This window comes from Callithrix jacchus, chromosome 1, assembly GCF_049354715.1.
Source record: "Callithrix jacchus isolate 240 chromosome 1, calJac240_pri, whole genome shotgun sequence".
Classification (NCBI taxonomy): domain Eukaryota; kingdom Metazoa; phylum Chordata; class Mammalia; order Primates; family Cebidae; genus Callithrix; species Callithrix jacchus.
Genome location: NC_133502.1, coordinates 141,344,464 through 141,359,572, shown reverse-complemented (window position 1 = coordinate 141,359,572; position 15,109 = coordinate 141,344,464). Strand labels below are relative to the sequence as shown.

Sequence of the window (15,109 nt, the reverse complement as noted above, 5' to 3'; positions counted from 1 at the left end):
AACTGTACTCCATCCAGGTGGCTGGGTAAAGGAAAACTCAGCTTCTGACGACCCAATAGTTTATGTTAGTCAAAAACATGTTACACATAACAGAAAAGCATTTTCCTAACCAAATGAATCATTTCAAGACTCTTGAGAAGAGTGGTTCTATAGGACACTTAAAACTACAATTAGTAAGACTGCAAGGGAGACTCATAAAGAAATTTCAAAAATCTCTAGAAAACTCCATGTGAAATCTCAGGATTCCAGCCAAGGACCTTAGTTTAAAAGTGCTCTCCTCTAGAATTACTGAGAGGCTTTTGCAATGTAGCAAGTCACTATCACTCCAAGGAAATGGGTATAGATGTCCCTGCCCAGGAGGAGATGACTTACTTTGAAGTTGTATCTGACAATGTTCTGGGGTGCGTGTGGGTTGTTGGCTGTCAAAATCCGAGTGAACTCCTCCTTTAACTCCTGAGGGAAAGAAATACCAAGAGGGTCATACATGAAGGCCCCCCCAACCCCATCTGAGGCTTAGAGGAGCCCCCAGAGTATCAGCAGACATCTCACATCCAGGTTCTGGGCAAGCTCCTAATCGTGTACTACAGAGGAACACATCTTTGAACCTGAAAGAGGTACAAGGAGCAAGGATAAGAGGCTATTCACTCACCGCATCGGTCAACTCCAGCTGGTCAGGGGGTCTAACTGTGGCTTTGGACTGGGCCCATTCATCTGTACCTTCTCCCACTTCAGTCCCTGAATCTTCATCCTAGACAAAAACCTCACATGAGGCTGGGAGTGTCTGACCTACTTCGACAAGCAAGCAGGAAGCCCCTTCATTCACAAACACTCCCAGAAGCCAAGCTCTGTCCCTTGTATGTAGAATACAAAATGTACAACATACCACTCATGAAAGAGTCCAAAAGAACTGCTCAGGCCAGAGTTTTCATTGTCTGGAAGATCCTGGCCACCTCTGCCTTGGGGGTCAGGGTAGCTGGAACTTGGAATGTTGTTGGTAGGCCTTTGGCCCCAGTAGTGAGACCAGAAGAACTGGTTCCTCCCTACTGCCTTCTGTAAAGCCCAGAAGCTAATGTCTAGGACCAACAGCCAAAGGCAGGGCTTTATGCAAAGTGGTTTAGACATCAAGAAAGGATGACTAGTTGTTATTCAACTTTAATTTATATTTTATCTTCCCATCTGCCACCTTAAGGTTACCCAATACTCTCTGTACTTAGTTACTTTAAGTCCCACAGTCCCATTAGGCCCTTGGAGCAAAAAAATCAAGAACTAGAAGGTTTGCCTTTCCCTGGTAGACACTTAAACATCTTGCCAAAGTGGCCCATGACATATTTTTTTAAATGTTCACCCTTACTAACAATCAAAATTATACAAAATAAAACAATATGTTTTTTTAACTATAAAACTGGCAAACTAGAAAACAACCAAAGCTAATATCCAGCATTCATGAGGCTGTGGGAAAATGAGCACTCACAAATTAGTACAACCTTTCTAAAACTCAATTTGAAAATATTTATCAAAGACTAATAACTGTTTATACTCTTTGACCCAAATTTGTATATGTAGGAATTTATATTAAGGAATATGCCCAAAGATTTAGGTGCATTGATGTTTGTTAGACGATTGCTAATAACAGTGAAAAATGAAACTATTTATTTATTAATTTGAGATGGAGTCTCACTTTGTCACCCAGGCTGCCGTGCAGTGGCATGATCTCAACTCACTACAACCTCCACCTCCTGGGTTCAAGCAATTCCCTTACCTCAGCCTCCCAAGCAGCTGGGACCATGGACATGCACCACCATGCCCGGCTAATTTTTGTATTTTAGTAGAGATGGGTTTCACCATGTTGACCAGACTGGTTTTGAACTCCTGACCTCAAGTGATCTGCCTGCCTCAACTTCCCAAAGTGCTGGGATTACAGGCATGAGCCACCGTGTCCAGCCAAAAAAGGAAACGTCTAAATTTCCAACAATGAGGCATGGTTGAACAAATTATGGTACAGTCTTAAGGAACATATGGTAAAATATTATGCAGTAATTTCAAATGATGCTATAAAAGTATATTTACTAGCAATGGAAGGTACTCTAAATATTTTATGTGAAAAACATGCTATAAAATAACATATACAGTTTGGTTCCATTTAAAAATAAGTATATCTCTCCCCCTTATTCCTCCAAAAGAAAAATAATAAATAAATACATGTAATTTTATATATGCATAAAAATATCTAAGAGGATGTAACATAACATGTTAACCAAAGTGATTATAGGGTGGTAGGTTTAGGGTGATTTTAATATTCTTCTTTTAGTTCATTTGCATTTTCTAAAAACATACAGATAATATTTTCAACAGAAAAAAAAAACTATTATTAGCATCTTGCTGAAAGACCATGATAGTCTCAGCACTTACTTTCTTCCTGGTTCCTCTGCCTATGCTGATGCTCTAAATGAAGAACAGAAAACAGAAGGTAAGTCATAAGAAAACTGACATGGAAATATCATAAACAGTATTGCAGGGAGGCTCCTGCCCAGGAATCTCACAATCAAAGGATGCTGAGCCTTCACAAGTTTCAGAAACAGTCTCAGTGACAATTTTAGCCTTGCCAGAGAGGTCCTACATCTGAGGCAAGCCAGTTTCAGCATCAGTGGGACCTGACCCATGAAGAGCACGACCAGGTAACTGAGCACTGGAATTTCTCATTTGCAACTAATTCAACAAATACTTTTAAAGCATATTCTAAGTGTTCATCTCTGTACCAGGCAATAAAGGGATTTCAAAAATGGTTTATATTCATAAACACTTTCGAGGATAAATATACTCTCTTCACGAGCAGACACTTTGTTTTGTACACTGCTGCACAAAGACCCAGCATCTAGAACAATGCTCAGAACATAGTAGGTGTTCAAAATACTGACTGAATAGATAAATGAATGCCATCAAAACCCATTAGTCATTATAACCCTGGGAAAAGTGTTTTTCTCTATAATCTTCAGATTCCTCATCTGTAAAATGCATAGGATTGGATACGATAACCTCCCTGTTCTAACATGCTTAAATTTAATGTTCTCAAGAGCAACATGATCAAATCAATTTGATGAACATTAGTGAAGTACCTAATTGTATGTCAGGCACTAACCTAAGCAGTGGGAGGAAGAAAGATGAGGTCCCTGCCCCAATTTGCTCAAGGATCCTGGAGGACAGATGAGTGTGATCAATGCTCATCACTCACTCGCTCACTCAGCATATGTTCCTTTGAAAGTCAGTTCTGTGCCAGCAACAGAGATATGTGTGCACAGGGTATAGTGGAAGTACGTGGGGCACCCACCCAGGCTGGGGTACACAGAAAAGGCTTACAGAGGTGACCATTTCTTCTTCTTTTTTTTTTTTGAGACAGAGTTTCCTTCTTGTCACCCAGGCTGGAGTGCAATGGTGCAATCTTGGCTCACTGCAACCTCTGCCTCCCAGGTTCAAAGATTCTCCTGCTTCGGCCTCCCAAGTAGCTGGAATTACAGGCATGCACCACCACGTGCAGATAATTTTTTATATTTTTATTGTATTATTATTATTATTATTTGAGATGGAGTTTTCGCTCTTTTGCCCAGGCTGGAGGGCAGTGGTGCGATCTTGGGTCACTGCAAACTCCGCCTTTCTGTTTCAAGTGATTCTCCTGCCTCAGCCTCCTGAGAAGCTGGGATTATGGGCATCTGCCACCATACCTGGCCAATTTTTGTATTTTTAGTAGAGATGGGGTTTCACCATGTTGGCCAGGCTGGTCTTGAACTCCTGACCTCGTGATCCATCCACCTCGGCCTCCCAGTGTTTGGATTACAGTCGTGAGCCACCACACCCATCCTATTTTTTGTATTTTTAGTAGAGACAGTGTTTCACCATGCTGGCCAGGCTGGTCTCAAACTCCTGACATTAGGTGATCCACCCACCTTGGCCTCCCAGCATGTTGGGATTACAGGCATCAGCCACTGCACCCAGCCAGAGATGACAATTCCTTAACTAGGTGTCAAAGGACAAGTATGCATTGTCTAGGTAGAGAAAATGTTTTTCAGAAGGAGAAAACATCATGTACAAAGTTGGCTGGGTGTGGTGGCTCATGCTTGTAATCCCAGCATTTTGGGAGGCCAAGGTGGGCGGCTCACCTGAGGTCAGGAGTTTGAGACCAGCCTGACCAACATGGAGAAACCCTGTCTCTACTAAAAATACAAAAATTAATCAAGTGTGGTGGCATGCACCTGTAATCCCAGCTACTTGGAAGGCTGAGGCAGGAGAATTGCTTGAATCCAGGAGGCGGAGGTTGCAGTGAGCTGAGATCATTCCAGTGTACTCCAGCCTGGGCAACAGAGAGACTGCATCAGAAAGGAAGGAAGGAAGGAAGTGTGGGAGGGAGGGAGGGAGGGAGAGAGAGAGAGAGAGAGAGAAAGTTCTACCAAAGAAACCAACAAAAATCCCACAGTATATATATAGAATAAATAGGTGTTTCAGATGATTAAGTATGAGGGAGATCAGGGGACCGGAGACATGAGGGAGGGGTTCTTGGAAGGAGCAGGCCTAGCTCAAAGAAGGAGGAGCCAAAGGGGACTCACTGGTGGCAGCATGGCACATTGGAAAGGAACCTCTGGTTCCAGCTCTGTCACTGACCACCTGTGTGATCTTGGAAGACCCTCTGGGTCTTGGTTTCCCAAATGCAAAGATAGGGAGTTAGACTAGATGAGGTCTTATACCTCTTGCATGATAGGGTCTTTGGGAGAGGGTTGGAGGGTGGAAGGGAGGAAAGGGATTCTAGGGAAAGAGAAAAGCATGCCTCAGCTTGGGCTGGGATTATTGCTGGTAGAGCAGGCAGCAGGATTCAGAGTTCTGCCAGGTTGCCAGAGTTTCCAACGATGGGAACCCTTCTCAGAGCCTAAGCCACATGAGCCAGAGAGCTACTTTCCTTTGAAGAGCTTCTGATCCATAAGGTAATGGGATAGAAGTGTCACAATGTGTAACAACATTCAGGCTCACAATATAGTACAGGAGGGCCAATCCCAACCCAAACCACAAGCCTTAAATAGAAAATGAGATCCAGTTACCGCTGCCCCCTGTAAATATGTCTGTAAAACATTTATCTGGCAATAAAAGAACTGACAAGGCAATTTGAGTGTAATTGTTTTTGGCAGTTGGAAATATTTCAATTAACACACTATAAAAGCCACACTATAATAAATGCAAAACAGGCCAGTGAAATCAGCTACAGCCCTGACCTCCCAACCATGGCAAAGGAGATTGAATGTCAGGCTGCCACTTTGGCCCCTTGGTCTTACAGAATGAGAAGCCTGAGACAGACAACCCTGAATTCCTGAAAGGCTTTTGATGGTTCCTCCCAGAAGCTATCAAACCACAGAAGAAAATTCAAACTCTTCCCCAAGCCCTCAAAACTCTATCATCTGGCCCCAAGCCTCCATTCCAGCCTGTTCTCCTACCACCATGTGCTGGGACTCCCAGGTGCAGTCAGTGAGTCCCTAAGCCTGGCCTGTTTTCCCACTTCTCCACCTTTGCTGTTATCATTCCTCCACCAGGAATGCCATCTTCCCTTTTCCTCTCCCTGCTCCCACTACCTCTGCCTGACAAAATCCTACCCAACTAGCCTCTGCTAGTTCTTCATCTAACTTTATCTTTTCCACCTTTCTCCTACCTCCCTCTACTCTTCCTTTCCTCACTTTAAGCAAGGCTACCTTTTCCACCTTTCTCCTACCTCCCTCTACTCTTCCTTTCCTCACTTTAAGCAAGGCTACCTTTTCCACCTTTCTCCTACTTCCCTCTACTCTTCCTTTCCTCACTTTAAGCAAGGCTACCCTCCACCTTCCATCACAAGTACTGAATGATCAAACGTATCTTCAAATAGACACTCTGTTACAGTCTCTGGGTCTGGTCTGAAAAGAAGTATAACACTGCAGTACAGATAGGAGGCAGCTTGACATTCTTATGCTATTGACCAAAGAAAGTCCTCTTCTCTTGGCTAGATCATTCCATTTGGCCAAGGGAAAATGTCTATGAAAGAGTGAGGCAGGAAGAGGAAACCTTCCCAGCCCCCCATGGCAGACAATGTAGTCCTGGTGATCAACGGGATAACAGATATCTCAGCCTGAACTCCTTCACAGCAGAGCATTTTTCTATCCTTATTGCTGTGGATTTCAGTATACTCACTGTGAGAGCAGGAACTGAGTCTTATTTTGGATCACTAGCACAGAGGCTAGCACTTGGATGGAAGTCACTGCCCTTATAAAAGTCACCAGTCACAACTCGGCTGTCTAGTGGTCACTTCTCAGTTCTCTTATAGGACCTGACATTGCTGAGGGCTCCCTCCCTCCTCCTTGAAACTTCTCCACCACCTGCTTTTCCATGTTACTGATCTTTCCAATGGCTCCTCAATATCCTTGACCTCTCCAGGGATATATGCTTGACCCTCTGGTCTTTCTATTCTACACCCTCCCCTTGGCTGCTCTTATCCACCATCCATAGCTTCATCTTCCATATTCCACCTTATGATGAAGCTCAAATCTATTTGTTATTATTATTATTTCTTTTCCCTGAGACAGGATCTTGTGACCAAGCATGGTGGCTCACGCCTGCAATCCCAGCACTTGGGGAGGCTGAGAAACGTGGATTACTTGAGGCAAGAAGTTGGAGACCAACCTGGCCAACATAGTGAAACCCCATCTCTACTAAAAATGCAAAAATTAGCTGAGCATGGTGGTATGCACTACTCAGGAGACTGAGGCAGGAGAATCACTTGAACCCAGGAGGCAGAGGTCACAGTGAGCTGAGACTTAAAAAAAAAAAAAAAAATAGAGAGAGAGACAGGATCTTGGTCTCTCCAAATATATTTTTGTAACTTAGACCTCCCAGAATCTCATTTTCAAATTAATGACAGAGTACTCAAACTCAATATCTGTAAAACTGACCTCATTGTACTCTTTCTTCACCCTAAACTGTCACTTCCTCCAGGATTCCCTCTCTCTCAAATGCATTACCATTCATTTAGTCACCCAGGTTGGAAACTGGGAACCATTAAAGATGTTTGTCCATTCTTCACCCTCTCACTAGGATTATGTTTCAAAGCCTAACAATGCTACTTCTTTAATATCTTTCTTACCTATCCTTAATTCAGGCCCTTACTATTTTTTGCCTAACCACATTTGATCTCCCTAACTCCAGTTTCTCTCTACTCTAATAATTTTATCATTACAATCATTTTCAGCTACTGAGCACTTACTCTGGCCCAGTCATTTACTAAACTATTTATGTAAATTATTTTATTGACTCTTCACAACCACCCTGTGGAGTATAAGCTGTCATTATTTCTACCTTACAAATGAGAAAACTGAGGTACAGAGACACCAAGCAACTGACCCAAAATTGACCAGGATTTGAACCCAAACTCTTAATCACTATCTACAAATGATCTTCCTAAAACATAAATATGATTCTGTCATTCTCTTGATTGAAAGCCTCCAAGAGTTCAAGACCAGCCTGGGCAATAAAACCACACCCTGTCTCTACAAAAAAAATTTTTAATTAGTTGGATGTGGTGGCATGTGCCTGTAGTCCCAGCTACTTGGGAGGCTGAGGTAAGAGGATTGCTTGAGCTCAGGAGTTCAAGGCTGCAGTGAGCTATGATTGTGCTACTATGCTCCAATCTGGGCAACACAGTGAGACCTTGTCTCAAAATAAATAAAATGAAGCCTCCAAGAGCCCATCCTCCACCATGAGATGAAACCCAAGTACCCAAACATGGCATCTACCTCATCTCCTACTTTTCCCCTCCTACAGCCACACTCAGTCACTTACAATTCTCCCTAAGCTTATGTAGGAAAGATCCATGTATGCAGAAGGACTGAGCCTATGTCTCCAGTGGTTAGATAAGCCCCAAGCCTTACACAGATGATAGTAGCTGACCTAGAAGGGGGCTGCCCACATAAAATGTCTCCTCTCTTTCCTTAGGTTTACAGGATTTCTTCCATAAACCATCTGACTTCTCTGCTCTATGCCAAGCATCTTTCTCCCTTCCCTCAATACTACCAACCACAATGTCTGGTCACCCTTCTGTCAGGCCAGCCTCTACATGGGTCCCTTTACCTCATTCAAGATGCCACCTCTCTGGACCTCTAACCCCCTTGTTCTAGAACAACTCTGGATCACCTCCTTGGCTCAGTACACTTTTGGATGATCTTTAAGTTAACACTTCTCCTAACTTGGCCTAGCCCTAAGGACTGTCTTTTTCCATAAGCAGCCTCCAGTGCAGCCCCACTCAGTCTGTCCTGGGACACTTGAGGAAGCCAAAGGGCACACAGTAAGTCCCAAAGAAGTCTGGAAAGCTGTGGAGAAGAGCTGAGAGAGAATGAGACAGTTGGAAAGAGACATTCTCATGTAGAGCAGTGACATACCAAGGGCAGATGTTTGAAGTCTGTTTGCAGCGGGGTTAATGGAGGGGAGAGAGGCAGAGACCAGTTGATTACCATCACCATTCTAACTGCAATCTAGTGAGCACTCCAGCTAGGCACCTTGTTGGGTATTGTATGGTCATTGTTCCTGATCTTCACAGCCTCCCCGAAAAGTAGATGAAACTGTTCCTATTTTAAAGACAAGGACACTGAGAATTGTTGAGATCGAATGACACGGTAAATGGAAGGATACACTGAAAACAAAAATTCTAGTCAATGTAAGAGATAATTACTATTACCACCTATTGGTCATTTATCTGCATTTAGACCTGTTTTGGTTCATGACCCCACTGAACACTGCAAGCCATCTATTTGTCCCTGAGCATATTTTAGGGATAAATAAGGAGATAAAAAATTCTTTTCTTTTTTTTTTTGAGACAGAGTTTCGCTCTTGTTACCCAGGCTGGAGTGCAATGGTGCGATCTCGGCTCACCGCAACCTCCGCCTCCTGGGTTCGGGCAATTCTCCTGCCTCAGCCTCCTGAGTAGCTGGGATTACAGGCATGCACCACCATGCCCAGCTAATTTTTTGTATTTTTAGTTTTTTGTTGACCAGGATGGTCTCGATCTCTTGACCTCGTGATCCACCCGCCTCAGCCTCCCTAAGTGCTGGGATTACAGGCTTGAGCCACCGCGCCCGGCTGATAAAAAATTCTTAAGCTATTCTCTGTCTCTCCCTTTGCTTTATTCTAAAAAATGGGTATTAATAATGGCCAATCAATATTTTATGTATTTAAAGTGGAGAATGTATATTTTGTTTATTTAAAGTGGAGAGCTCTATAAATATTTATTAAGTTTACTTGTTCCGGATCTGAATTCAAGTCCTGGATATCCTTATTAATTTTCTGTCTCGTTGAGTCTAAATCTCTTTATGGGTCTTATGTATCTGGGTGTTAGGATCGTTAGCTCTTATTGTTGCATTGATCCTTTTACCACTGTATCTTTGTTGCTTTGAAATCTATTTTATCAAATGAGAGAATTGCAACTCCCGCTTTTTGTTTATTTATTTATTTTTGCTCTCCATTTGGTTGGTAAATCTTTCTCCAACCCTTTGTTTTGAGTCTTTGTGTATCTTTGGATATAAAATGGGTCTGGATGTAGTATACCATTAGGTTTTGGCTGTATCTTTTGATTGGGGGATTTAGTCGATTTAAATTTAGGGTTACTGCCGTTTGACGTTAACTGGCTATTTTATCCATTCGTTGATGCAAATTCTTCTTTATGTTGATGTTCTTTACATTCTCATTTATAGACCCCGCTCTGCCCTCAGCCAGGGATCTGTGTGGCCCTTTGCCTATTAGGAAGCACCTGCCTTAGGGATGACTACATTTCAGCAGCTCACATCTCTGCTCAAGAGTTCAATGCTGGAACGATTGTTCCTGGAAAGAGGGGCTCTTCGAAGCATGCAAACCCACAGATGCTGCATCCTCCTTCCTGGGGCCCAGGAGACTTCGTTTACCATCTCAGTTGTCTTGGTCCTTATTTTAAAATTCACTAACAGGTTTCCATTAAGCTAAATTGAAACTAAATACCTCACCAGATTGCAGTTTTGGTTTCTAAAAGGGTAAAAGCTCTTAGTCCCAAAGGAACAGCAGCAATTCACCAACAAATCTTCCTCCAGCTACACTGAATACATTTTAAATCTCTGAGCCTAGTGTAGTGTCAAAAGCACACAGGAGGCACTCAATAAGTGTTTGTAGTTGAAAAAAATATTAAAATTTTGAACAGTGGTATGCAGGGTGCACTATCATACATTGATGCAAACTTTTTGTACCAAAGTTTGCAATGTGTACCAAAGTTTAAAATGCATATATTCCTCAACTCAATGGCTCCACATTCTTGAATTTTCTCATAGAAATATTCACACCTCAGGCTAGGTACAGTGGCTCCATGCCTGTACTCCTAGCATTTTGGGAGGCCAAGGCAGGAGTAACACTTGGGCCCCGGAGTTCAAGGCCAGCCTGGGGAACATAGTGAGATTTCATCTCTACAAAAAAAAATAAATAAATAAACAAAATTAGCCAGGTGTGGTGGTGCATGCCTGTAGTCCCAGCTCGGAAGGGTGAGGTGGGAGGATCACTTGAGCCCGGGAGGTAGAGGCAGCAGTAAGCTGAGATTGTGCCACTGCATTCCAGACTGGGTGACAGAGCAAGACCCTGTCTCAAAAAAGGAAAAAAAAAGAAAAAAGAAATAGACACACTTGCATAAGATGAATGTACAAAATTGCTTGCTGCAATTTTATTTGTAATTTTTTTTAATTGAAAAACACAAACATTCACCAATAGGAGCCTAGGTAAATAAATTAAGTAATATAAAAGCAATTCAATGGGATGTTATGCATATTTTTAAAATAATAACTATTGTTCAACACAGTGACCATAGTAAATAGCAATGCATTGGATTGGGTATGGTGGTTTATCCCTGTAATCCCAGGACTTTGGGAAATCTAGGCAGGAGGAATGCTTGAGGCCAGGAGTTCAAGACCAACCTGGGTGACATAGCAAGATACTCCATCCCTACAAAAGTTTTTAAAAACTAGCCAGGTGTAGTGGGGTGTACCAATAGTCTCAGCTTCTTGGGAGGCCGAGGTGGGAGGATCACTTGAACCCAGAAGGTCAAGGCTGCAGTGAGCTGTGATCATGCACTGCACTCCAGCCTGGGGACCAGAGCTAAACCTTGTCTCAAATCAACCAAAACCTAACCCACCCACCAACCAAGTATTTTATTATTGAAAACTGCTAAGAGAATAGGTTTTAAGTATTCTAACCTCAAAAAATTATAAATATGCTAGATAATGCTTATGTTAATTAGCTTGATTGGCTGGGTGTGGTGGCTCACACCTGTCATCCCAGCACTTTGGGAGGCCAAGGTGGGCAAATCAACTGAGGTCAGGATTTCGAGATCAGCCTGGTCAACAGGGCAAAACCCCATCTCTACTAAAAATATAAAAATTAGCCAGGGTGGCGGCAGGTACCTGTAATACCAGCTACTCGGGAGGCTGAGGCAGGAGAATCGCTTGAACCTGGGAGGTGGAGGTTGCAGTGAGCTGAGATCCCACCACTGCACTCCAGCCTGGGTAACAGGTGAGACTCTGTCTCAAGATAATGATAATAATAATTAGCTTGATTTAGCCATTCCACAATGTATACATATTTCAAAATATGTTTTATGCAATAAATTGCAATTTTATTTGTCAATTAAAAATAGTATATTATTGAAAAATAAAGTAAAAAGAATGAAGTAAACTTTAATGTATTGCTATGGAAAGCTCTCCAAGGCATATTGTCAAATAAAAAAGGAAGTTACAGGAATAAATCACCCATCTGTTTACTTTAAGAATATGTGTATATGTATATTTATTTACATATACATACAAAATTTCTGGAAGAATATATAGAATCTGTTGACAGTGGTTTTTATCCAGGCAGTGTGACTGCAGAATTGTGGGGAAGAGGACTAATACTGTTATGTATACATTGTCATAATTCAATTTTTTTTTTTTGAGTCAAGGTCTTACTCCATCACCCAGGCTAGAGTGCAGCAGCACAATCACAGCTCACTTCAGCTATGACCTCCTGGGCTCAAGGGATCCTCCTGCCTCACCTTCCCAAGTAGCTAGGACTACAGGCACATATCACCAGGCCTGGTTAATATTTAAATCTTTTGTAGAGACACTGTCTCACTATGTTGCCCAGGCTGGTCACAAACTTCTGGCCTCATATGATCCTTCTGCCTCAGCCTCCCAAAATGCTGGGATTAGAGGTGTGAGCCACTACACCCAGCCTAATATATTAAATGTGAATATGCATTACTTTTATCATTTCAAATGCTAATTAAGAATGTAAAAATCAAGATACAGTTACATACATTTTTCTTTCCTATGAATGCAGTGTTAGCACAGTGCTCAGAATGCTGGAAAAGAGAATACAAGACCAGCCCCATTCCTCTGCACAGGAGGGCAGAAGCCAACTCTCTAGGACTCTTCCTAGATACGGCTGCAGAAGGCCAAAAGTATAGGGTTTAAAAGCTGGAAATCTAGAGTAAGTCTTTGCTGGATTCCTGGCTCTGATCTGAATTTTATGTAAGATGTCAAGCAAAGTATTTAGTCTCTAAACTTCATCTCCTCATCTGTAAGGGGGAGAAAAATATTAGTGCCCTCCTCATAGAATTGCTATGAGGATAAAATAAAACAATATATGAAGAGCACTAACACAGAACCCAGCACAAAGTAAGCCCTCAAGTACCAATGACAATGTAAACATTTTGGTTGTCATTATTTTTATTATTCCATGTAGTCTGCCATGCAAGGCAACTGAGTTCCATTCTGAGGGCTTAGAATAATTGAAAAGTATGTTTTCTAGATCCCAAGAAATCTTATTAGAAAGGAGCCTGGACATCTCAGGGTGTCACAGCAGAAAGATGATAATAAAAATACTTTCCATTTACATAGCATCTTTCAATTTACTAAACATTTTGGAGTATATTATCTTATTTGATCATTATAACAATCTTTCATGGATGGATGTTTAATCTTGTCAATGTTTTTGTTTCTGAGTCTATTGAGAGGTTATCATCATATGATTTTTCTTCTTTATCCTATTAATGTGAAAAAGCTTTGATTTTTTAATGAGTTAACTTTGTATTCTTGGGATAAACCTCACTTGATCTGATCTATTATTCTTTTTATATATTGCTGGAACAGATTTGATATTATCTTGTTAAGGATTTTTTGCATTTATGTTAATGAGGAATATCAGCCTGTAATTTTCTATTTGTACAATGCTTTGATTTTGATATCAGGGTTATACTGATGACATAAAATGAATTGGAACTTATTCCCTTTATCCTTTATTTTCTGAAAGACTGTATAAGATTGGTATTATTCATTCCTTACATACTTGATACCATTCATCAGTGAAATGATTTGTGTCTGGAGTTTCTTTGTGGGATGGTTTTTAATTATGAATTCAGTTTATTAATAGGTATGGAGTATTTTCCATTTCTTCTTGTGTCAGTTAAGATAAAATGTGTTTTTCAAAAATTTCATTCATTCCATCTAAGTTGATGAATTTATTAGCATAAGGTTGTTCCTACTATCCTCCTATTATTCCTTTTAACATCTGTAGGGTCTGTCCTGATATCTCATTTTTTATTCCTGATACTGGCTATTATGCTTCCTTTGTATCTTATAAGCCTTCCTAGATTTTATCAACTTTACTATTAATCTTTTCAAATAATCAACTTCTGGCTTTGCTATTATTTTTCTTACTGTTTCTCTGAAACAGTAAAGTAAGTGGATTTGATGAAATAAAATCTTGTTTCTACTTCTTTGGATTTAATTTACTCAACTTTTTCTATATTCATAAGATGGAAACTTAGAACACTGATTTTAGGCTGGGCACCGTGGATCATGCCTCTAATACCAGCACTTTGAAAGGCCGAGGCAGGCAGATCGCTTGATTCAGGAGTTTGAGACCGGCCAGCATGGTGAAACTTCATTTTTACTAAAAAATACAAGAATTAGCCAGCTGAGGCAGAAGGATCACCTGCTCCCCAGGGGTCAGAGGCTGCAGTGAGCAGAGATTGGACCACTACACTCCAGCCTGGGTGACAGAGCAATATTGTCTCAAACAAAACACGGATCTTAAACTTTGTGTGTGTGTGTGTGTGTGTGTGTGGTGGTGAGGGGGTGGGCAGGAGAGACAGGTCTCACTCTGTTGCCCAGGCTGGAGTGCAGTGGCACAATCATGGCTCTCTGCAGCCTTTACTTCATGGGCTTAAATAATCTTCCCACCTCAGCCTCCCAAGTAGCTGCGACTACAGGCAAATGCCACCATGCTCAGCTTTTTTCTTCTATTTTATTTATTCATTTTTGTAGAGATATGGGGTCTGACTATGTTGCCTAGGCTGGTCTTGAACTCCTGGGCTCAAGCAATTCACCCACCTCAGCCTCCCAAAGTACTGGGATTACTGATGTGAGCCAACACACTTAGCCTTTCTTTTCTAATATAGCATTTACAACTATGCCTTTCTATTAAGCACAATTCTAGCAGCACCTCACTATTTTTGATATGTTTTATTTTCATTAAAATTCAATTAAAAATATTTTCTAATTTCCCTTATGATTTTCTTGACCTATAGGTTATTTAGAAGTATTCTTTAATTTCTAAATACCCAGATATTTAAAAGATATTATTTACTTCTATTTTGTTCAAACTACTGTTAATATGCTGAGATCCGTTTTTGGCAAGGATAGATGTCGAATTAAGTTAAACTGTAAGATTTTAATCTTTTGAAATGCATTTGGACTTATTTTATGTCACAGTGTATGGCTGATCCATGTGAAAATTCTGCAGTTCTTGGGTGTAGTTTTCATTCTACTTTTCTTAAGTGTAGTGTTCTATAAATGTTAATTAGGTCAAGTTGGTTCACAGCATTGTTCAGATCTACTGAGAGAACAATGTTAAAATATCTAATTATCATTATGAATATTTCTACTTCTCCCGTTAGTTCTGTCATTTTTTGATGCTTACATATTGAAGTTCTTTTGATTCTTGTATCTTGAGGCATACACTTTGTGATTTCATGTCTCCTCTTGAATTGACCATTTATCATTTT

At 41.0% G+C, this 15,109-nt stretch overlaps 1 protein-coding gene across 10 annotated transcripts in view; it reads right to left on the bottom strand.

Annotated features, from left to right (window-relative positions):
- Nucleotides 1-15,109, bottom strand: part of DNAI1 (dynein axonemal intermediate chain 1) — a 59,594-nt gene that overhangs the window by 33,123 nt on the left and 11,362 nt on the right. For 9 of the 10 annotated variants that reach the window (XM_008998529.3, XM_054257159.2, XM_002743033.4 and 6 more), the window contains exons 2-4: nt 2,410-2,442; nt 650-748; nt 373-453 (exon numbers count right to left, since the gene is read on the bottom strand). In XM_008998529.3, the coding sequence (XP_008996777.1) occupies nt 373-453; nt 650-748; nt 2,410-2,442 (213 nt within the window). The remainder of the gene's footprint in view (nt 1-372; nt 454-649; nt 749-2,409; nt 2,443-15,109) is intronic. The other variant, XM_008998534.3, reaches the window with a different exon arrangement.